General features: G+C 47.9%; 1 protein-coding gene across 4 annotated transcripts in view; it reads right to left on the reverse strand.

Annotated features, from left to right (window-relative positions):
- Nucleotides 1–6,220: 6,220 nt before the first annotated feature.
- SLC5A11 (solute carrier family 5 member 11) overlaps nucleotides 6,221–22,743 on the reverse strand; it is a 52,323-nt gene continuing 35,800 nt past the window's right edge. For 3 of the 4 annotated variants that reach the window (XM_067706346.1, XM_067706345.1, XM_067706348.1), the window contains 8 exons: nucleotides 21,849–22,054; nucleotides 17,591–17,726; nucleotides 11,422–11,529; nucleotides 10,936–11,086; nucleotides 9,179–9,347; nucleotides 8,566–8,781; nucleotides 7,717–7,885; nucleotides 6,221–6,528 (listed from right to left, as the gene is read on the reverse strand). In XM_067706346.1, the coding sequence (XP_067562447.1) occupies nucleotides 6,323–6,528; nucleotides 7,717–7,885; nucleotides 8,566–8,781; nucleotides 9,179–9,347; nucleotides 10,936–11,086; nucleotides 11,422–11,529; nucleotides 17,591–17,726; nucleotides 21,849–22,054 (1,361 nt within the window). In that variant the 3' untranslated portion in view covers nucleotides 6,221–6,322. The remainder of the gene's footprint in view (nucleotides 6,529–7,716; nucleotides 7,886–8,565; nucleotides 8,782–9,178; nucleotides 9,348–10,935; nucleotides 11,087–11,421; nucleotides 11,530–17,590; nucleotides 17,727–21,848; nucleotides 22,055–22,743) is intronic. The other variant, XM_067706347.1, reaches the window with a different exon arrangement.

Consider the following 22,743-nt stretch of genomic DNA (forward strand, 5'->3'; position numbering starts at 1 on the left):
ATTGGAGCAAAGCGAGGCCGACGGGCTGGATGGCTGTTGTGACGATAGCCCTCCCCGTGGCCCAGATTTGGCGTCATCTTTTGGAACACATGCTGCCATGTTGGCTGCCCTGGGCGGCTCCACTGATAGAACTGCTCGCCAGGTGCATCCGTGACCCAGCCCTTGCTCAGAAGCCCCTGGACCTCCTTCCCCTATGAATTGACTTAAGTTTAACTTGAAAAGGGCAATCGCTTTTTCCTCTGAACTCACAGTTTCCTGTGCCCCAAAGTGCTCCCTGCACTTATTAATTACATTGAAAATATGTACCTGTAGACCCATTTTCCCCGGTATCTTAAATTTGTGTTTGCCGAAGGCTCACTCTTTCCTTCCTCATACGCCATCCCTGCTCTTTTTTTATATATATATATAAATTTATTTATTTATTTATTTTTGGCTGTGTTGGGTCTTCGTTGCAGCACGTGGGCTTTCTCTAGTTGCGGGGAGCGGGGGCTACTCTTCGTTGCAGTGCGCGGGCTTCTCATTGTGGTGGTTTCTCTTGTTGCGGAGCATGGGCTCTAGGTGTACGGGCTTCAGTAGTTGTGGTGCGTGGGCTCAGTAGTTGTGGCTCTCGGGCCCTAGAGCACAGGCTCAGTAGTTGTGGAGCACGGGCTTAGTTGCTCCGCGGCATGTGGGATCTTCCCGGACCAGGGCTCAAACCCATGTCCCCTGCATTGGCAGGTGGATTCTTAACCACTGCGCCACCAGGGAAGTCCCCATCCCTGTTCTTTTTCTCCGCTCCCCCTCCCCACTGCCCTTAGCTTTAGAACAAACCTTATAGAGAAAGCAAAGATCTCGATGTATGTTGCTCATAAGCGTTGACCCCTTCTTCAAGGAGCCCAGCTGTCCACAGTCAGGCATCTCTGCAGACCTTGGAGATGCTATCTCCAGGATGCCTGAGCTCATACTCAGGAGGGAGCTGGGACGCAGTGCTTGCCGAGGAGACGGCATTGGTGCCTGGGGACATGGAAGGGCCGTGATGAACAAAATGATTCTGAAATACAGCAAACCCTACCCTCATTATTTTAAGAACAGTGTTCCATTTTCACTCTCCTATTGTTTGTAGCAATCTCCCTGCCTCAACAGCTCCGATCTAAAGAAAAAGGAAACCTCCTTGCCCCTGTACATGTGTCAGTGGCTGCTCTCCATCTTCTTGGATGGGCGAGTCATAGTGTGGGACGTGGCGGCTCAGTTGTAATTGCACCATGGCGGAAGCACCTCCAAGGTGCTGCAGAGATGTGATCAGCCCTGCCAGGGGAGGCGCCACGTCGCTGTCACCTCGCCCTGGCACTACACGCGGGAGAGAGGTAGACAGCTCTGTAATCTAATTCTTTAAATTTACTTCTGTATTTATTTTGGCCTCGCAGCTTGCAGGATCTTAGTTCCCCGACCAGGGTTAGAACCCGGCCCCCCCCTCCCAGTGAAAGTGGAGTCCTAACCCCTGGACCACCACGGATTTCCCGAGAAGTCTGTAATCCAAACTCATGTGGCCATCCCTGACCATCCAGGAAGGTGCTGGCCTCCAGGAAGATGCTGCTGGGATCTGCCCCTTCAGATTGCTTCCTTCTCTTCTCCAGAGAACAGTTTCTCCTAGAAACTTCAGTCCTGTGTACTCAGGCCTTCTGTTCCTGCTCTCCAACCCACAGCTACACCAGGGTCGGGGACGTGTGCCTCCCACCACACACCGCTTGCAAGCAACACCCACCTAGCCTGATCTTGATCCAGCATTTCGGAGACTGCAGGGGGTCGGGGCATCCCCCTGGCTGCCGTGATTGTGCTGGATTACCTGTGGATTCCCAAGCCTTCAGATGCAGTTGGAATGACTGAATCCCTGCACCTCCTTGATGGCCTTGGTTCCCTTGGGGACCCTTGTACCACTCTTGGGGCTCCAGCTCCCAGTGCTGTCCTGAGCCCAGTGAGTCCCGTAAGTGCTCTTACTTGAAAGTCTTAAGACAAACCCTCTTTCTAGGTTCTCTACCTGTGGTCTGTTGCCACCATTCTGCCACCTGCGCCGTGAGCCTGGTGGTGTGTAACCATATTCCGGAGCCTTCGCCCTCTTCTCACAGATGCCACTCTACCATCTCTTTACTCCAGGGTCTCAAGTGGGCTCTGTGCCTCATAGTCTAGAGGTCTTGCGCCAGACTGGGCAGCACCCCATTGACAGATATTTCTAGACCAATGGCTTCCACTTGTCTAATATCGTAGTGATGGAGCTGAGGATAAAGAAAGATCTGCTGGCATAGTGAAGCCACTGGCTCCAATGCAACCAAAAGGCAAAAAGTGGTCATGGAAATTCCCTGGTGGCCCAGGGGTTAGGACTCGGTGCTCTCACTTCCAGGACCCGGGTTCAATCCCTGGTCGGGGAACTGAGATTCCACAAGCCATGTGTTTTGTTGCAGCCAAAAAAAAACCCACACAAACACAAACACATTTATTATCTCATAGTTTCTGTGGGTCAGGAGTCCAGGCACAGCTTAGCTGGGTCCTGTCCTTGGGTCTCACAAGGCTGCAGTCAAGGGTCAGCCAGGGCTGGGGTCCCATCTGGAGGTCCAACTGGGGAAGAACCCACTCCTAAGCTCCCTCAGGATGTTGTCAGAAGTCATGTGTTTATGCTTGTAGGGCCACGAGTTCTGAGGCCCAGGACTTCTTGCCATCATTGAGGGGTTGCCCTCGGCTCCTAGAGGCTGCCTGCAGTCCCTGGTCACATGGGCTTCCCTGGGGAGGCTGCTACTTCGGCAAGCCAGCAAGGACAGCCCCTAGAGTGAGTTTGCTAGCAAGACAGAGTCTGCATGCTGTAATACAATTACAGATGACATCTCATCACCTCTGCCGTATTGTATTGGTTAGAAGTCAGTTGCAGGTTCTGTCCACACTCGAGGGGAGGGGACTATACAAGGGCATGAACAGCAGGAGGTGGGGGTCACTGAGGGTCACCTTGGGGTCTGTCTGCCACACACATCAAAATGTCATTACAAATGACACGTCAGGGTATACTTGAACCAAATATATTTTTGGAAGAACCAAAACAGTTCACCAGGGTTCTGTTTCTACCCTCTATATTTGTATTTGAATTCAGTTTTCATACACATCAATAAATGCTATTTGATGACCAACATTTTTTTTCACATCATTTCATGGTAGAAACAGCATTCTTGCTTTCATACAAGGATGCTTAGAATTGAAGCCACGGCTTCTAAATAATTCTGTGTCTCCTCCGGGGGATACTGGCCTAGACCCTGGGGAGCCAACCTGAAGCATGCAACTGTGGCCTCGGCCTCCAGGAAGCTTGCAAACAAATACCCAGGAAACAGAGACTGCGGAGTGGGGGAGCCGTGGAAGTATGTGGGAGGAAGGCCCATCTTGGTGGAGAAAGGAGGGGGGAGGGGGGCCCTCCAGAAGCTAGGAATGGCTCGTGAGGTGAGCGACAGCATGGAATTAGAGGGGGAAGCGGGCAACGGGCAAGGAGTGAGGCTGGTGAGGGAAGCAGGAGCTGGAGTGTGAAGATCCTTATAACTCATGTTTGGAGTCATCAAGGGGAGCTGCAGACACAGGAGGGGAGTAACTGTCGGATTTGTACTTTAGGTCCCCGTGGCTGCGATGCAGAAAGTGGACTGAAGCGGGGGCAAGGTAGCAGCAGGACACCCCCGAGAGAGGAGCCAGTGGGGCCCTGATAAGGCAGAGGCAGCGGTTCCACGAGCACAAGGTTAGGGAGACAGAGCCAGCGTGACGTGGTGACTGATGTGGGCCTTTCCCAAAGATGAGAGTGGGTCCTATGGGCAGCCCTAGAGACCATCGTCTGTGGTCAAGGAGGGTTTGGAAGTTGCACAGTTTCTAAAGGGCAGAGGATGGGTGATGGGTCAGCCATTCAGTCACCTCCACGAGCTCAGACCTCAAGGACTGACCTGATGCAGGAACAGTGGGTGTTCCCGGGCAGGGGTGGGCAGCCAGGCCAGGGAGGGGGTGTGGCTGGAGGATATGAGACAAGGAGCCAGACAGCTGTGTTCTGGAGGTCATCCATTCACCAGGCTGTGCTAGGCATCAGTGTAAGCCATGCCTTCTGCCCTCGTGGAACTTTCTCTCTAGTTGGGAAGATGCTTAAGCAATCAATAATAAAGTGTGATACCTGCTTTGAAGATGCATGTCGTAGTGGGTGTGGGATGACCGAGGAAGTCTTCCTAGAAGAAGTGATGTTTAAGCAGTGACTAGAATAAGAGGTAGCCAGGAGAGGAAGGGGGGGATCGTTTAGGCGGAGGGAAGAGCAGAAGCAAAGACCTACTTACTGGATGGATACTTATGGGGCCCACTGGGTGTCAGCCACTGTGTTAGGCCCACAGGTGGGACAGCATGAGTGTGGTCTGACCCTAGACTGAAGGGAGAGCAGTCAGAGTCGAAGCTGAGAAGAGGCCTGGCTGTCAGGGGTCTGGAAATTCCCATCCAGGTGTGTGGACCTGATCCTGGGAGCAAGCAGAGGAGTGGCTTGATCAGATTTGCTCTCTCTGCCGGGAGCTGGAGAATGTGCAAGATTAGAGGCAGGAAGGCCAGTCGGGACACTGGTGGCAGCGATCCAGGGGAGAGGTGGCAGTGGCCTAAGCTACCCCAGTGACAACTCCCACCAAAACGCACTTCTGACCACAGCCTGTGGCAGCAGAGGTCTCGGCGTGGCAGGGGGCTGGGGGGCAGGCCTGGCTGAGGGGCAATTTGGCGAAGCCGTCTGGGCCTCCCACTCCCCTCCTTTGGCCCTTGAGAGGGTCACTCAGCCTCCCCTTGAGCCCACTTGCCCCAGACAGAAGCTCAGCCTCTTGCGGAGCCAGTGACAGGGTCTGGATAGCAGCCACATTAGCAAACAGCTCTCCGTAGGGGCCCTTTCCTGGGGGGGCCAAGGGGCCTTTGTCCAAGCCACAGCTGTCATCTGGATCCACGTGGAAAAGCCAGGCCTCTGACTAGGATAGGTGTCGAGCTAACGCCTTTACCTTTGGACAAGGCTGGTCCAGGTGTTGAAGGCATCGAGTAGGAACTCAAAAGATGTCATGAGTGACTGCATGAGCCAGTGACCCCTCAGCCCCAGGGCTTCCTGTCCGTGCTCCTTGGAAACTGGGCTTCCTTGAGAAACTACTCATTCTCCAGTTGCTAAGCCAGTGAGTGGTTCTAACCCATCCCGCCCCCCAGCCCCGTTAACCCCAGGACTAGGGTACTATCTCATGGCCCTGGGCCGCCCCAGTTGGTCTCAGGGCTAACTGACTCTGTTGGCTGTCCCGCCCCTGCTCTTAGCTGTGCGTGTGGCACACACGGCCCCTACAGGTCATCCCATCAGACCCCACTGGGGCCCAGAAGAGAGTCATTAGGATGCCTGACTCTCCACAGAACAGGGGTGGCTGTTCTTCAGGTCAAAAGCCCTATTACCCGTCGTCCAGTAACGATTTATTGTGGAGTTGCCCATCCTGGCCACTTGTTTTAGGGAAGCATCATTGTGGAGAATCAAGCAAAGAAACCCAGGCTAAGGCAGAGCTTGGGACGTGCACACAATTCCCTCATTTTTTTATGGCACAAGGTTCCAGGGCACCAACTCAGGTCTATTTCCCAGACATCATAGTGAGGGGCAAGTTTCACAATGAGAAAGCCTTTGGGCACCAACTATTCCTTCACCCAAAGCCAGCAACAGTGAAAGGCGGGAGATAGCATGCAGGTCCCATTCCCTGTGCTTGGAAGGTGAGCTGGAGAGAGTTCAAGCGCTAACAGTCAGCCCAGGGGATGTGGCTACCGGGGGGCTGGGCATCTCTTCGCTTGTCCAACCCTTTGAATTTGGCTACTGATGTTACATGACGGACAGGAAGAGTGAATAACTGGCCTTTTGAGACAAAGAAGCCTTTATGCCTCTTTCTTTTTCCAGCTTCTAGCCTTCATTCCTTTTTTTTTTTTTTTTTTTTTTTTTTGCGGTACGCGGGCCTCTCACTGCTGTGGCCTCTCCCGTTGTGGAGGACAGGCTCCGGACGCACAGGCCCAGCGGCCATGGCTCACGGGCCCAGCCGCTCTGCGGCACGTGGGATCTTCCCGGACCGGGGCACGAACCCGCGTCCCCTGCATCGGCAGGCGGACTCTCAACCACTGCACCACCAGGGAAGCCCCTTTAAGAAGAACAGGACTAACTAAATGTCATGTTGAAAGTGGCCCATAGACACCTTTGAAGCCTGGTGGTAAACAAACAAGGCTTTATTATTTTTTTCCTTCATTAAAAAATTGGGGCATTGATAGCAAACTGAGAGCTTGGATCCCTGGGTTCACCCCCATGTTAAGCAAAGTAGCCCCAGAGAAAGATGGCACAGCTGACGCAGATGATGAGGTTGACGTCCAGAAGGGTTTTCACCAAGGGGTTTTCATCCAGGGAAACTATGACAGGGTCTGTTCTGCTCGGCATCTCCTCCTTGCCCTTGTTCTCCACCCCACAGAGCCACAAGATGGCTTTCACCACTTTGGACTGCTTTTTGGTCATGTCACCTAAAAAGAACCCAGCAAATAAGGGTCATAAGGATGGGCTGTGTCTCCCAGGCAAGAGAGAAGAGAGACCGGGTGTGTCCCACACACTGTGATAAATACTTTATGTTCCTTTTCTGGAAGGTATTCATTAAGACTTTGATTCTGGAAGACTCTTTAGTTCTAGCAGATTGGTATTTTGAGACTTTTCACCATCTTCAGGTGCAGAATTTCAGATGAAAAGACAGAGACTCAGCCTAACTTGAGCAAAGCACACAGCTGGTTAGCAGAGGCAAAGGTGGGTTTAGGACCTTTTCTATCTGACTTCCTCCCTGTATTGCATCGCCTGCCAGGAGGCTGAAGAGAGATGTGCACTCTTGCAGGGAACTCTCTTTCCCCATTCAGAGCTGGGTCTGCAAAATCAGCTGCGGGTGGAGCCAGGCGGGTGACGTGTGGGAGTCAGGGGAGCTGATTTTCTTATTAAACACGTCACCTCTACCAAGAAAGATTCTCTCATCTTTCTTGAAACACGTGGCCTTCTGGATCTATCCTTGAGTTTCCCATGGGAGGATGACATGGGTTCATATCCACAATTATTATTTTTTTTAAAGCCATGTATGATGATTAATGACAACCACAGCCTTGCGTCATGGAGACAGTAGGGACTGGTGGGGACCCTGGCTAACTGTATATTCCAGGTCTAAGGAACAGCTGCTTTGCAGCTCCAGACAACTTTTGCCATGCAGACATATGGGCTCCATGTTGCCAGATGTTCCAGTTTTTCAAGAGAAGATGGAAATCTGGAATTTTATGTGAAATCTCACAATTTTTAAATGTTAACTCACATTTTATTAAAAGAGTAGGTGAGCTAAAGGAAAATATGCCTGCAAGCTGCCAGTTTTAAAACCAGTCATTTAAAGACTGCCAGCAGTACCCCAGCCTACCACATGGGGTTTTGGGAGGATCAAATGAACCATGTTTTAGTAGGCACTCAACAAACACTGGCTCTAATTTTCCACCTGAGGCATCTGTTGAAAGTTACTAACCCTTCCAGTGGCCAGAGAGTGAGGGAGGACCAGACCCTGGGAGTCAGGCGATGCTAAAATTCCAAGTGTGCCCATTTTCTGGCTTGTGATTTGGTAGAAAAATTTCCCCTTAATTATATGATGCTTCTAGAGGTTCCTACTGTAACTGAAGAGCAAAGCAACTCACAGCTGTGGTTTTGGGGCATGTTTTCTTGGACAATCTCGAACTGAACGTTGGTTCTGCTGGCCTCTGGTGTCCTGTTCTGAGAGAGGGTAAGAGGCGGGGGAGTTGCTGGCGACACCTGTTCCTTCTGAACCATGGGGTCATGGCGAGTAAACCAGGTCAAGCGACTGACCTATGGAGCAGAGATGAACTGTGAGATGGGGTGGAGCGGTGACTTTCATCCCTTTCTCCCACCGCCTTCCAACCCCAAGCTTAGCCTTCACACCCGAGTCTCTCCCAGTCTTGCCCTCTCACTCCACCCTCCAGAAAGCTTCAGCTCCCAGCGCTCTTCAGAATCAATGGACATTTCCCCCACTCAGTCCCCCATCTTTCTTGAACAGCCCTAATTCTCCAGTGGGGATCTCACCCTTCCTCATTCTAGTCCCCAGAGCTTAACCCTAGCCCGTGAGTGTGGGGGGAACCCTGTGATCAGCATGGAGCTCATCCATGTCTCTGGCCACGGGGAGCAAGTTGGTTCATGGGTGATCATGTGTCTTGAGCTGACTCCATCAACGGGCATCAGGAACTTCACTGGAAATGCTGGGACAAAAACGCTTATGCTTTTGCTTAATGAGAATAAGAGAGGATGTATCCCTAAAAGCTGCTGGGCCCACAAGGGGCCTGAGAACAGAAGGAGAGGTGAGAGATGAATTCTGATGGTCTTTTCAGTATCCTGAAATCAAGTTCTTCCCAAGACCCAGCCCTGGACTTTTCAGCTTTTTGAACAATCAGTCCTCTTCACTGAAGTCAATTGAGTTTTCTGTCACTAGCAGTGAAGGGTCTCAACGGATACAGTGTCAAACCCGAAAGTACCATCTCCTTGGAGGGCGGCTCTGTGAACCAGCTTACGACGGACACAGTGATCAGGGTGACGGAGGACAGAATCATGGAGAAGTAGAGGTAGTGGACATCCTTTACCACAGCTGGCCGCTCATCTGGCTGGTCACACCGAGGCTGCACGTAAATGAAGTCCAGGACCAGACGAACCAAGCCTAGGAGAAGGCCCAAGATGAGACCGAAGAAGGCGCCCTGTGAATCAGAGCAAGGCCATCTTAGACACGGGCAGGGCTGTGGGGCGTCCGGCACAGGCCTCCGGAAACCTTGGCAAACCCCCTCGAGAGCGTGGCTTTCTAGCGACGGTCACAGCAGGGGTCAGTAATTCGAAAAGGGCTGGTGATACTTATCTGTTTATCTTTTACATAGAATTAATCAATGACATATAATTCCCTGTTAATTCAGCTTCCCTGTTTAAGGACAAAATGCATCAAAATAGAACCCTCATTGCTTTTCTTCAAAAGCCAGCTAACACCCTCCCTGTATCTTCCCGCACAGAACTCATCCTCCCTAATGACACCTGATATCCTCATGTCCCTCTCCAGTCCCCTTCTCTCCCATCCGATGGGCTGAAGGGCTGATCCAGGGCTACCTTTTCGTTGGTCCGCTTCCAGAAACATCCCATGATGAAGACCACAGCCACGGGAGGCTGCAGGTAGGAGCTGATGGACTGGATGTAGATGAAGAGTTGGCCGCCCTGGCTGGCCTGGACCACAGGGATCCAGAGGATGGAGACCAATACCAGCAGCAACACAAACACCCTGGTGCCGGATGGAGAGAGACCCCCCCGCATTAGTGTTTTATCTCCCCTGAACGCTTCTCTCTCTTTTTTATAGCTTTTCGGAGGTAGAATTTATATGCCATAAGATTCACCCATTATAAGTGTGCAATGCAGTAACTTTTAGTAAATTTATAGTGGTGCAACCAACACCACAATCAAGTTTTAGAACTTCCATCACTCCGAAAAGTCCCCCCATGCCCATTTACAACTTATTCTTGTTCCCACCCTAAATAAGCACTTATCTACTTCTGTCTCTACAGGTTTGCCTTTTCTGGACGTTTCAAGTAAATGGTATCATACAATATGTGGTCTTTTGCAGTTGGCTTCTTTCACTTAGCATGTCTTAGCACGAGGTTCATCACATATCATGTATCAATATTTCATTCCTTTTTATTGTTGAAAAATATTCCATTGAGTGGATATGCCATTGTATACCATTGTTTATCCTTCACCCATCAGTGGACATTTGGATTGTTTCTACTTTTTGGCTATTGTAAAAAATGCTGCTATGAACATTTGTATACAAGTCTTTGTACAGCCAGATGGTTTTATTTCTAGGGATGCAATTGCTGGGTCACATGGTAAGTTTATACTTAGCTTTTTAAGAAAATACCAAACTGCTTTTGAACAGTTGAACCATTTTACATCCCCACATGCAATGCACAAGAGTTCCAACTTCTCTGCCTCCCTGTCTGCCTTTTTGATTATAGCCACTCTAGTGGGTGTGTAGTGGTATCCTGCAGGAACTTTCTAGACTACAATCTTGCTTTTTAGATTATTCTAGATGACAAGTCCTTTGTCAGATATATGGCTTGCAAATATTTTCTCCCGATCTGTGGCTTGTCGTCTCATCTTCTTAATGGTGTCTTTTGAAGAAAAAATGTTTTGGGTTTTGATGAAGTCTAATTTCTTTTTCTTTTTTTTTAATGGATTATGCTTTTGATGTCATACCTCTCCCTAACCCAAGGATGAGACAGCCCTTAGCTACACCTTCTTAAGGGGCAGAGTCCCAAGATGCTTATTAGCATATATTTTACATAAAATGTACATGCCACTCACTTCGGTCATTTTCATCCCCCCCATTAGATATCAGGACTTTGCACAAGACTTGTTAGAGAAACCTTGCCCCCAACCCCCAGAACACCCTTCTCCCTTTTACCTGGCTAACTCCTATTCACCCCTCAGGTCCCAGTCCAAGTTGAAGACTTTTCCTCTGACTCCCTAGGTGTCCTGGCTCCTCCATCATAACATTCACTGTGGTTATAACTACCTGTTTACTTATCCTTTTCTTCTCCTAGCTCCACAAAGGCAAAACTGAGTCTTTTCTTTTCACTGCTCTATGCCCGGCACCTGGCACATAGTAGGTGCTCACTGAATAGCTCTTGAATGAATGAACGCCTTACTCATCCACGGAGCCCTGATGTACTTCACCTTTGCCATCAGAGGAGGCTGAGACAGCCTGGAGAAGTCGAAGGCTGGACTTTCCCTCTGGGTGGCTCAGCTTTCTCCTCCCTGGGTTATCTGGACTTTTCACACCCCTGCCTGGCGCCAGCCCAGTAAGACTTTACCTGCCCACAATCATGAGCTCCTTCTCAGATGCCCGAGGCCGGAGATGATTCCAGAGGTCCATGGTGAAGATGGTGCTGGCACTGTTAAAGATGGAGGTGAGGGAGGACATGAGCGCTGCCACCATCACAGCCATCATGAGCCCGCGGAGCCCTGGGGGCAGAAGGGAGGTCTTTGGGCCTCAGGCTTTTTCTGCCTTCACCGCTGACCCCATTTCCCAGGCCCATAGCCAGCTGGTCCCGAGAGGTTCAACTCGGAGGAGGCGGAACTCAGGGGTGGGAGCCAACAGGAGGGACTCGGGGAGGGGGGCAGAGACCCCTGCGTAGCCAGGGCCGGAGCTTTATTTGGGCGCTTAGTTCCTCAGCCCAGAGCCCATTCTTTCCCACAGCCCTCCCATCTTGCCCCCCTCCTCAGATCAGAGCCCAAGCCAATGTCCTCCTTTCTGGGTGCCCCGGGGGGACTCAACTGAGGGGTGAAGGGACCATTACCTGTAGGCAGGAGTTCCAGCACAAGTTTGGGATACGCGATGTCAGAGCAGCCGGCGGGGTTGCTACAGACCTTCTGGCAGATTTCTGGGTCTGCACAAGCCACTTGGTCTATGGAGGAAACAAGCCCAGAGCTAAGCAGACGGACCCTCAGAGGCCCAGGCCCGGCCCAAACACGGCCTGGCGCAGGCCAGCACCAGGAGACAGGGCTACTGTATATAAGCGTACAGTCCAGTGAAATAAAAAGGAGCCTAGACTTAATAATCCATGGCCTTGTTACTTAACCATTCTGGACCTCAGTTGCCGTATCTGCAAAACTGGGACAGTAACAGAACTCTACTTCCTAAGATTATAGTGAGGATTAAATGAAATGATATACATTACACACTCAGCACAGAGTCTGGGACACAGGAAGTGCTGAATACTTTTCAGCTGTACTATTATAACCCAAAAAAAGCCGAGACACCTCACGGCCAGTCTCAGCACAGTGCCCTACATCAGGCTCCCTAAGCCCCCCAAAAGGACACGAGCAATTTACATCTTTACCTAAGTTCATCGGAAGTGCAAAGGAGAATGCCCTCACTTGACACATGGCAAATATTTTAAAAGTTCCTCTTTTCCCCATCTCCTTCTCAACAGTATACATAGTTGAACAGCTGTTCCTCATTTTAGACTCATAAGAACCCAACCAGGCTCTGAATTTCTCTCTCCTCCTCTCTCTCCATTTCTGTATCAATTCTTTTCTCTCCTGAACAGCATTTTGATTTTCTAGTGTAAATCCATCCGGACTTCCTGGCACCTCTAGTTCTTCATCTCTGTCATGATGAACACACGCCAAGCTTAGAAGCATAGGCCTCCTGCTTGGAAGACAGAAGAAGAGATTTAAAAATTATACGAGTGTGTGGCGCAGAGTAGATGCTCGATACATTTTTCTTGGCGAGAGACTAGCTATCTCATTATTAGTGTAATCTTTACAGAGGGGAAGGGACCTGGTTATAATCACCCAGCAAGGCCATGTCGGAGACAGAACAGGTCTCTCAATCCAATCCAATATCTCAGAGAAGGAAGGCCAAGAGAGTGTAGGTTGTTTCAGTGGTCTGGCACGTGTGTTTGAATGACAGCTTTCTTGTTACTTTCTGTCTTCCTCATATCTGAGCTGAGCCACACTCCTCACCACCCGCTCAATGCCAACACAACACCACTTACCCCCGCTGGACCACTTATAAATCCTCAAGTCTCTTTGGCCAGCTGCATCTAGGAATAATTCCCATAAATAACTCCTAGACCCTCCCTCTGCTCAGTCCAAAGGCTTCTGTCCTTCTTCCTCATTTTGATGAGTAACACTGCCTTCCGTCCCACCTTCTATGGCAAGTGGGAACGACCTCGAGCCTCAGTTTAGGGGTGGGCTTGGAGCCCTTCACTGCCCACACCCATCTCCTCCCCCATTCTGATGCAGTATCAACGTCACGATGATCCGGTAGCTGAGGCCTCACATTCACAAGTGGCCTCAAACAGAGATGTTTGACAGTATCTCCAGATGAGGTGGTATGTCTAGTCTTTATATTTTTATATGTGTTAAAACTGTTAATTTAATAAATGTAAACATTTAAAGTACATCATAACTTTAAAATCTAATATTGTTGGGGGGTTATTTAATTAAAATTTTTTTTATTGAAGTATAGTTGTATAGTATAGAAGTTTACAATGTTTCAGGTATACAGCAAAGTGATTCATATATAAAAAGAATATAGTTCCCTGTGCTCTACAGTAGGTCCTTGTTGTTTATTTTATATATAGTAGCGTGTATCTGTTAACCTCAAATCCCTAATTTATCCCTCCCCTAATATTATTGATTCTGGTTTGGATTTTTTTTGGCCACGCCATGTGGCTTGTGGGATCTTAGTTCCCCAAGCAGGGATCGAACCTGGGACCCCTGCAGTGGAAGCGTGGAGTCTTAACCACTGGACCGCCAGGGAATTCTCGATCCTTCATTTGCTTTTTTAAGATAGCATAATACCTAAGAAATGGAAATCACACCAGGCCCCTTCATCCATTAGGAAGCCCAAGGACTATCTGGTCTTTGTATAGTTTCTCCACTCACTGTTATGTCTTGTCAAAGCTGGGACCCTTCCCTCCACTTACATCCACCAATGGGAGAGGAAATGGGTGCTGTGGCCACAATTCATAATACAAGTAACAATTGCTATGGAATAAAAGTAGATGCCTCCAAAACTCTGATTCAGTCTTAGACAAAATTAAGACCGCAGACCAAAAATGATATTTGACAGGAAGTATTGAGAAGAAACAACCTCGTTGAGAAAAATGCTTTTGAGAGGTCAAAGCTCTTGGCTTGTTTATGACTTGTCTACGGAAGTTTAGGAGAAGATTAGAAAATAGTTCTATTCCTGTGGCCAGAACATGGTATGGGGCGAAGATCTTGCTTATGTTCCAATCTTGTGGGTTTGGACTCTTGCTGTCCAAAAGCTCCTCTCTTCAAGGGACACCAAGAAGGAGCAAGACTCCCCCTGAAATCATTCATTTAATGACCTAGTTTTTGTTTAACCTTCTAGGAATGCAACCTTCAACCATGAAACACATGACAGACACAAAGTTTATAAAGCATGTTTAGGGCAGAAAATTGTGTGTGTTCGTTCAGGCTAAAGAATAATGTTCATCACAGGGAAACTAGTTGGCTCAGCTAAGTTATAAATGAAACCAACAGCCTTGTGATTGTTAACCCACCATTCTCTAATATCAGCTCACCTGTCTTGGGTGAATTAATCAACCATTTCATATATGGAGTGGATTCCCTTGTCAGATCCTATGATGCTTGACATAAAGGATGGCTCTAGCAGAGTCCAGTCCAAACACAGCACCAAACCTCCTTCTTCCAAATGCCAACATTCATGGAAGTTCACTACGACTCAGATGCTGCAAATAAACACTGCACATACACCTTCTCATGTAATCTTCACAACTCCATGGGGAAGATATTGCCATTATACCTATTTCAGAGACAAGTAAACTGAGGCCCATAGAGACTAATAACATCCCCAAATCATAAAGCTAGTATCGTGGATAGGATTCAAAACCTTAGCTTATTCCAAAGCTCAGGTGGAGATGATTGGCTTTGTAAACAGGAACATTTCTAGACTCTTGTGTTTCATTGTTTTGAGGGTTGTTTTGTTTCTTTCTTGGTTTCCACTAGAGTTCCTTTATAAGTGGGCGCTATTCCTTGGATGGACTAAGTGGAAGAGGATGTTTTCCACGTTCAAGAGAGCTCAGGATCAGAGCATCATTTTAGGCAGTGCTGGACCCATTTGAAGATTCAGCAGGTTGCTGATGGAGCTGAGATAGAGAGAAGGGTGGAAATGGGTAGGAACAGTGGCTTGGCCTGGCACCTGGCCCTTTAGACCAGGGCTTCTCAATCTTCTGCAGGGCACCACCCCCAGAGATTCGGATTCAAAAGCTCTTGGACGGGACCTGAAAGTTTGCATTTTTAACAAGTTCCAAGGCAACCCTGATGCTGCTAGACTGGGAACCACACTTTGAGAAGCTCCAGTCAAGACCTTCAAATGCACCGCACCCACCTCACCATCTCCACCCTACCTCACTCTCTTAAATTCCTTTCGCACTATTGCTAGTACCAAATGCTAGAGTGTTTTGATATCAATTTTCTCTTACTTTTTCACGAGTACCAGACTCATCTGTTACGTTATAAACTCCCTAGGGGCATGGAATGTGGCATTATGTTTCACTTAACAACCGTTATTGACTGGCTGACTGCTAAGAGTGAGGGTCAGGGTCTTGTTATTGATCATCCTGATACTGATCCTAAGTATTGATGTGATTTCCTGAGAGAGACAGTAGCATGATTAAGAGTCAGGTTTTGGAGGCAGATGCCCCTGGATTTAAATGTTGGCTTACCCAGCCCTAGCCAAGTAACTTCCAGCAAGTCTCCTAACCTAGGAGTGATCTAGAGTCCTCTTTTTTCCTTAACAGCTTCATCCAATCCATCATTCATCTGGTTGGCTCCACTCTAAATTATATTTTCAAACCATCCGCGTGAATAACCTGTTGCCTCTTCACAGAGGCCTTCCCTGGAAACCCTGTCATAGGAGCCCCTGCCCAGCATTCCCTGTGATGTTTCCCTATGCATTTTCCTCACAGCACTTAGCACAATCAATGAATAGCTCACTTACGTATTTTTTGTCTCCTTCACCACTAAAACGTAATCCCCCCCAACAGCAGGGATACGGTATGTCTTGTTCCCTTATGCATCCCCAGGCTCTTCTAGAAAAAGGCCTGGCAGATAATTGGCTTTCAAAATATTTGTTGAATCCATGGAAGAAGAATAAATGAGTGAATCAATTAATTTCTCTGAGCTTTAATTTCTTCCTTTCTTTGGCCACGCGGATTGCTGGATCTTAGTTCCCCGACCAGAGATTGAACCCACACCCTCAGCAGTGCCAGTGTGGAGTCCTAACCACTGGACTGCCAGGGAATTCCCTGATTTCTTTATCTATAAATGAAAATAACAATAGTACCTATCTCATAAGGTCCTTTTGAGGGATCAATGAGATAAAACATGTATAGAATAATAAAAGTGAACACTTCTGTAGTGTTTACCACGTGCCAGGAACTGTTTTAAGCCTTAGGAAATATTATCCCCATTTTACAAGTGAGGAAACAGAAGCACTTAACAGAAATTAAGTGACTTATTCAAGGTCACAGGAGCCAGGAAGTGTCAGAGCCAAGGTTCAGGCAAGGCATTTCAGATCAGTGTTCATATTCATAACCGCCACCCTCTACTGCAAAGCTCCTCACACGGGGACTAGCCCTTAGCACAATGAATGTTGGTTGCTTTAAGCCACTTTCTTTGTTCGTATGTCGCCTTCCCCTTAGCTGTATATTTTCCATCAAGTCGCCATAAAACCAAGATCCCAGTTCTTATCCTCATCTGGGATTTTTCAAGCCTTGTGCTGCTTCCCTGGAAAGAGGACCGATGGCTCTGGGTTCGTCATCCGTCAGGGCTAGAGAAGCGCAATCCCAGCATCTGGCACCATGGACGGCTCCCCATCCTTTCTCTGCCCCAAGTCCTTCCACCTAATCCATAGTTCTAAATTATTTTGACAAAACTTCTGGACTGGGGCTTCCCTGGTGGCGCAGTGGTTGAAAGTCTGCCTGCTAATGCAGGGGACACGGGTTCGAGCCCTGGTCTGGGAAGATCCCACATGCTGCGGAGCAACTAGGCCCGCGAGCCACAACTACTGAGCCTGCGCGTCTGGAGCCTGTGCTCCGCAACAAGTAGAGGCCGCGATAGTGAGAGGCCCGCGCACCGCGATGAAGAGTGGCCCCCACTTGCAGCAACTAGAGAAAGCCCTCGCACAGGAACGAAGACCCAACACAGCCCAAAATAAATAAATAAATTAATTAATTTAAACAAAAACAAAAAACTTCTGGACTAACCATTTCACCCTAACCCCTTCTTTACCTCTGCAACGTCATGTAAGATAAGGCATAGGGGAGGGAGATTTCTGCCCGTTTGAGTTAATAACAGCTTGGGTCAAAACAGGGTTAAACTTAATGAGGCAGAAAGGAGCGTTCTTCCACACAGATCACCAGCTCCTGACATCACAGCGACTCCCAATAACATCCCCCACCCCTAGTCCTGTTTAATCCCCATGCTGCCAACCTCATCCCTCTACCAAGTTTAAAAAAAGAGAAAAAGCTAAGACAGATACTCTAGAGGTTTTGATATCCCTGATTTTGTTAAGAAAAGGAACGCCCAAAGGGTTCTATTGGGCCAAAATTGCCAAACCACTGGGTTCAAACATTGCAGTGTGAGGGGAGCCCTCACATGAGGTTTCAGGGAGCTGACATCTGGAACCATGAGATTTTAGCCTAGTTTGTGGTTTCAGAAAATATATAGTTGAGGCGAGTCCCCAGAAAGGTCTCCATTTGATTTGGCCTGGGACATTAATAGGACGTCCTCATTGAACCAATGTTGGGAAACAGCACTGAGTCAGTAGTTGCCGAGATGGAGACACCTCAGCTGAATCACCAGGAAGGGACTCCAGCTGCATTCTCGAGGGGCAGTCAGTAAGACGTTCAGAACACTTCACAGGGTCTGAGACTCACAGACAACCTCTCCTCCCAACTGTCTTCTTACCTGGAAAGAGGACACGGCTGACCATACCAGGGAACACCATGATGAAAAGGGGCAGGACCTTCAGGTATGCGGCCATCAGAGAGCCTCCTTTGGCATGGGACAGGTTCTTGGCAGCCAGAGTCCGCTGAACAATCACCTGGAAAACAGTGGTGTGGTTGGAAGTTGAGACAGATTTCTCTTAAGGCCAACTAGGTGCGCATGGCTTCTTTGTAGGCATAGTAGACCCAGGAGCTCGGTTTGCCTGCCTTCTCTAAGGAAACATCTCTCCTATTCTCAATCCCTGTGATCCAGTGGTCCAGTTGGGGTAGCTATACCAAGGCAGAGAAATCAAGAACGGGAAGGAGGATAGAAGAGGAATGCAAATACTTTGCTAGGAGTGATGAGTTAAGAGAAAGAGAGGCTCTGAGATATTGCTACCAACAGGAGTGGCATGTCTGGACTTGTAGTTACTGCATATGGTATGCCTAGGTCTTATCCTGACCCCTTCTCTCTGTTGGGTGGCATAAGGTAGGTCTTGTTAAGATTTATCTACTTAGAACAGATTGGTGGTTGCCAGAGACAAAGGGTGGCAGGTGGGCAAAATGGATGAAGGGGATCAAAAAGTATAAATTTCAGTTATAAAATAAATAAGTCCTAGGGATGTAGTGTACAGCATGGTGACTATAGTTAATAATACTGGATTGCATATTTTTAAGTTGCTAAGAGAATAGATCTTAAAAGTTCTCATCACACACAAAAAAGTTCTCATCACAAGAAAAAAAATTGTATCAATAACTGTATGGTGACGAATATTAACTAGATTTATTTTGGTGATGATTTTGCTATATCGAGTAACTAAAACGATTTATCCACTCAAAGGGAATGACATGTTCTAGAGTGTCTTCTGAGTAGAAGACTGGTCCCCCAAAATCCTGCTCCAGGCTTCAGATTGAATCTACATGAACTCAGAACTTTCTCTACTATTTCCTTGGGCTTTGGATCTTGAAGCATCTGGAGAAGTTGCAGAGGTCTTGGTGAGTTACTAGAGCTTTTATGAGTTGGTTCAGTGAACTGTGGACAAGAGGAGTGAAATGCCGTTACCATTATGGTGCTGTGGTGAGCAGGACAAAGTGGGAATTGTTCCCATTTTTTAAAACAATGTTCATCAATGGCATAGGCTTCCTAGAGCGTCCTGCTGCTTCTTTTGAAACCCATTCCCTCTCCACAAGGCTACCCTGTCATCTTGGGTACGGAATCTGCCTGATCCAGGGGGAGGCACCTGACCCACCCCTGGCCAATCAGAGCCCTTACACAGGGTATTTGGATTTGGGACTTGGAGAGTTGTCAGTCTCTTTGCAGCTGGTCTGCAGTGAGAGACCATGAAGTCAGCAGGTAAGAGAGAAAGACAATGGAGAAAGAAACCAGAAAAAGTTCCAGCACTTTCTGAAGGCTAGTCCAGCTTCCTGCCGTTCGTATTCCATGAGCTAATAAATCCCCTACCCTTTTCCTAAGCTGGTTTAAATTTGATTTTTTTTTTCTGTGACTTGCAACCAAGTGTACCCTCACCTGCACAGATTATTATTATTGGTTTGGATGTTGTCAGTGAAAGACTCTAAAACGTGGCATCAGCTTATGTGAGGAAAGGTGAAGGAGCAGTGAGGATCCCTCTATCCAGAGCTGGGAAGTCAGCTGTTTGTTCCCTGTCATTTCTCAGGACTCCAAACACACACCTATTGGGCTTTCTAGAACACTTAACAATGTGATAGTTACATGGAACGATACAGCAACTATAGAATACTTTTTACTGCTTCATAAAGGTGCCAAAAAGAGGCATGCAAGCTTCAGTCCTTGTCGGTCCATCTGGAAGCAGAGAGGAAAGAATTTAGAGCTTTGGAGAACCAAGCCCTTTCGACAGGAGATCCAAAGCTGTGACTGAGAAGAGTGCTGGCTTTTATTCCCATGAAGCGGAGCCTCCAGCTGAGTAAGTTTTAAGAGATTTGTGCTGCTCAAAACCTCACAAGCCCTGGGAAGAGGGTGTCGCCCTGTACGGCAACCCCCGGACCCAAGTAATGGAGCATGACTCATAGGAATGTTATGAAAATCAATGAGTTAACATATAGGAAATGCTTATATCAGTTACTGGTAGATGGTCCAGCATCAATCAATGTGTCATTACGATTATCGATTGTGATTTACCTCTTCCGTCTCTGCCCAGGAAGATTAGGAACACGCCCCCAATCAGTGAACAGTGAATGCTGCTTTGTCTTTCTGCTGCTCTGAAATGAGCTACGTAGGGCAGCACCAGCCCAAGGGACTAACACAGTCTTTGGACTCAACAGAATTCAGCTCAGCAGCCGCAAAACCAGAAGTCATGGGGTCCAAGGAGGGCTTGGGTTTCTGGCCCCTCTGGCCCTGCCTGCCCTTTGGAAGAAGATCAAGTCATCCCGGATTAATTAAGTCCCCAGGCTCTCGAACAATGCGAGGTGGGTTGGAGGTGGGCTTCAAGGGCTGCACACTGGAATCCCAGCTAGTAAGGGTGTGAGGCATCTCGAGGAAATATTTGTATGGATTAATAAATATAAGCTGTTGAGCCATGTCAAGAGCAGTAGCATAAAACCATAGCAAAGGGCTTCCCTGGTGGCGCAGCGGTTGAGAGTCTGCCTGCCAATGCAGGGGACGTGGGTTCGTGCCCCGGTCCGGGAGGATCCCACATGCCGCAGGGTGGCTGGGCCCGTGAGCCATGGACTGCTGAGCCTGCACGTCCGGAGCCTGTGCTCCGCAACGGGAGAGGCCACAACAGTGAGAGGCCCACGTACCGCAAAAAAAAAAAAAAAAAAAAAGCAAAAATGTAAATGTTTTAAACGGTTTATTAAATGCGCCTGCAACAAAAAAGACTATGAGCAAATTCCTAATGCTCCCCTTTTTCACAATTATTAGTAACCCCGCTAATGAGGAAACAGAGGCTCAGAGAACTTAGACGGTGTCCCAAGGTTATGCCACCTGAACTTGATTCCAGGTCTGTTAAGGTTAAAGCCCAGGCTGTTAGCCTCAGTCTGAGCTGTCTCCCAGGGTCTCTCCAGCCTGAGATTTGCTAAGGAAGAGGAGGGGTGCTCTCTCTTAAAGGGGCAGTATTACACCCATCTCTAGCTCTTGGTTTCTAGCTCTTCACTCAGTTCTGACCCTTGGGGTGACCTGGATTCACTCTCTGCAGTGTCCCCTCCATCAATTCAGTGCTCCGACTCCATGATCATTATTTTATTTAAAGTCTCATCAGCCCTGAATATGAAATAGGGCTTCCAAAATGGCACACAGATCTCTGATCATTAATGTAATGGAAAAAGCCATTTCAACAGATGATATATTCACAGGGTTTGAAACCTGAGAAAGTACAAACAGGTGTGCAGTGAAATGGCTTCCATCCATCCTGGCACATCTGCCCACCTCCCTGCCCACAGGTAACTGCTCTTAGTTTTATATACATCCATCCGGAGTTTCCTTCAGCACATACAAGCAAATGCAAATATGGATTCTATCCCCCCCACACACCTTTTAACACAAAAGGGCTTATTATACACACCACAGTGCCTTTTGCTTTTCTCATTTCTTTCTTCACACCAGTTATATATTTGCTTTAAGGGCTTTGCTTTGGCGGGTCCCTCTGCCTAAAACTCTCCTCCCCAACTATCACCAGAGCCCACTCACTCTCCTTAGCTCAGAGGTCACTTCTCAACCATGACTCCCCTAATCACTGTATTTTAGATGACACTCCCACACCCTCCACTTCCACCCCCCCGCTGCTTGTTTTGTTTTTTTTTTTAATGACAGTTATCACCTTTTAACATTCCCCATAATTTATTGCCTGTCTACCTCCACCAGAAGAAGGTGAGCTCCGAGAGCCTGTTTGATTTGTTTACTTGTGACTTCCAAGTGGCTGGCACATAGAGGACACCTAGTGAGTATTTGTGGAGCAAATAATACCAATACCAGTTTTAAGCTCTCTTTAAAATGTTTCATCTCTCTTGCTTACTGGATCCTTCCAGACATCCAGCAGGATGTATCAAGCTTTCCCCTTTGCAAATATCAGTAGCTTTGGATTTGCTGCGACATGAGTAAGAATAAGAAGATAACACGTAGAGCAGTAGAGAGAAAGAAGTTCTCAAGGATGTTTGGGGAGAAACGCAAATAAGAGAACAGATAGTGGGAGAAAAGAACCCAGCCTCCAGATACTCCAAGGAAGGAAGCGTCCCCGAGAGCAGCTTTCTCAGCTGCTGCCCTGTACCTGATCGGTGCACCAGTACCAGAGGGACGGGATGGACATTCCAAATAGGATCCCAGGCCACGGGAGATCAGATGTCAGTGGGTCTCGGAAAATATGGAAGGCATCTTCCCGGGGCAGCCCGCAGCTACTGTTCCCACTCCGGTTGCTGGCCACAGCCAAGAAGTATTTCTCTTCCAGGCCTTCCAACCCGCCGACTGCAGCGAAACCTAGTATTCAGAGGAAACCCAAATTTGCCAGGAACTCAGACTGATCCACAGCAACTCATGAGGGGATGGTTGGAGATTGGTGAAATCCTACTTAGAACAGAGATACCAAGGAAAGTTAGTTGACCTAAAGGTTCTTCGCCTTTTTTTTTTTCATGCCTTTGGTATTGACTATGGATTGCTTCTCAGAATAATATTCCTAAATATACAATACACAATACATAGATTGTAAAGAAAACCAAATATGTTGAAGGCACCCATCAAACCATAAAAACTCTGACGTAGTAATTTATTTCTTTGCTCCATTAAGTAGAAAGACCCCACAGTGGGTCAAATAACAATTTAGCTTTAAAATAACCATGGACACAGTGTTTCAATACATCAGAAGCAACTGTAAAAACATTTGGATAAAAACCTCGGGGGGTGTATTTTGGTATCAAAGTCACAGATATTGCAAATCTTCCTGTGGTTTGCTGCCTACACGAATCATTGAAAGATGCTAATATGAAAACAGAGATGAATTTCTTTCCCATGCAAGATTCACAAAACCTGTGAATTCTGTCCAGGTTAAGAAAGCCTGCCTGAAGGAAACATTCTTTCACCTCTGAACTTCTTCTCAGCTACTCTCAATTCATGGTATCACAAGAGTGGTCCAGGTAACTTATGGCCTTGAGCAAGTCGCTTCCCTGTCT

The sequence above is a fragment of the Pseudorca crassidens genome, chromosome 15 (genome assembly GCF_039906515.1).
Source record: "Pseudorca crassidens isolate mPseCra1 chromosome 15, mPseCra1.hap1, whole genome shotgun sequence".
Taxonomy (NCBI): domain Eukaryota; kingdom Metazoa; phylum Chordata; class Mammalia; order Artiodactyla; family Delphinidae; genus Pseudorca; species Pseudorca crassidens.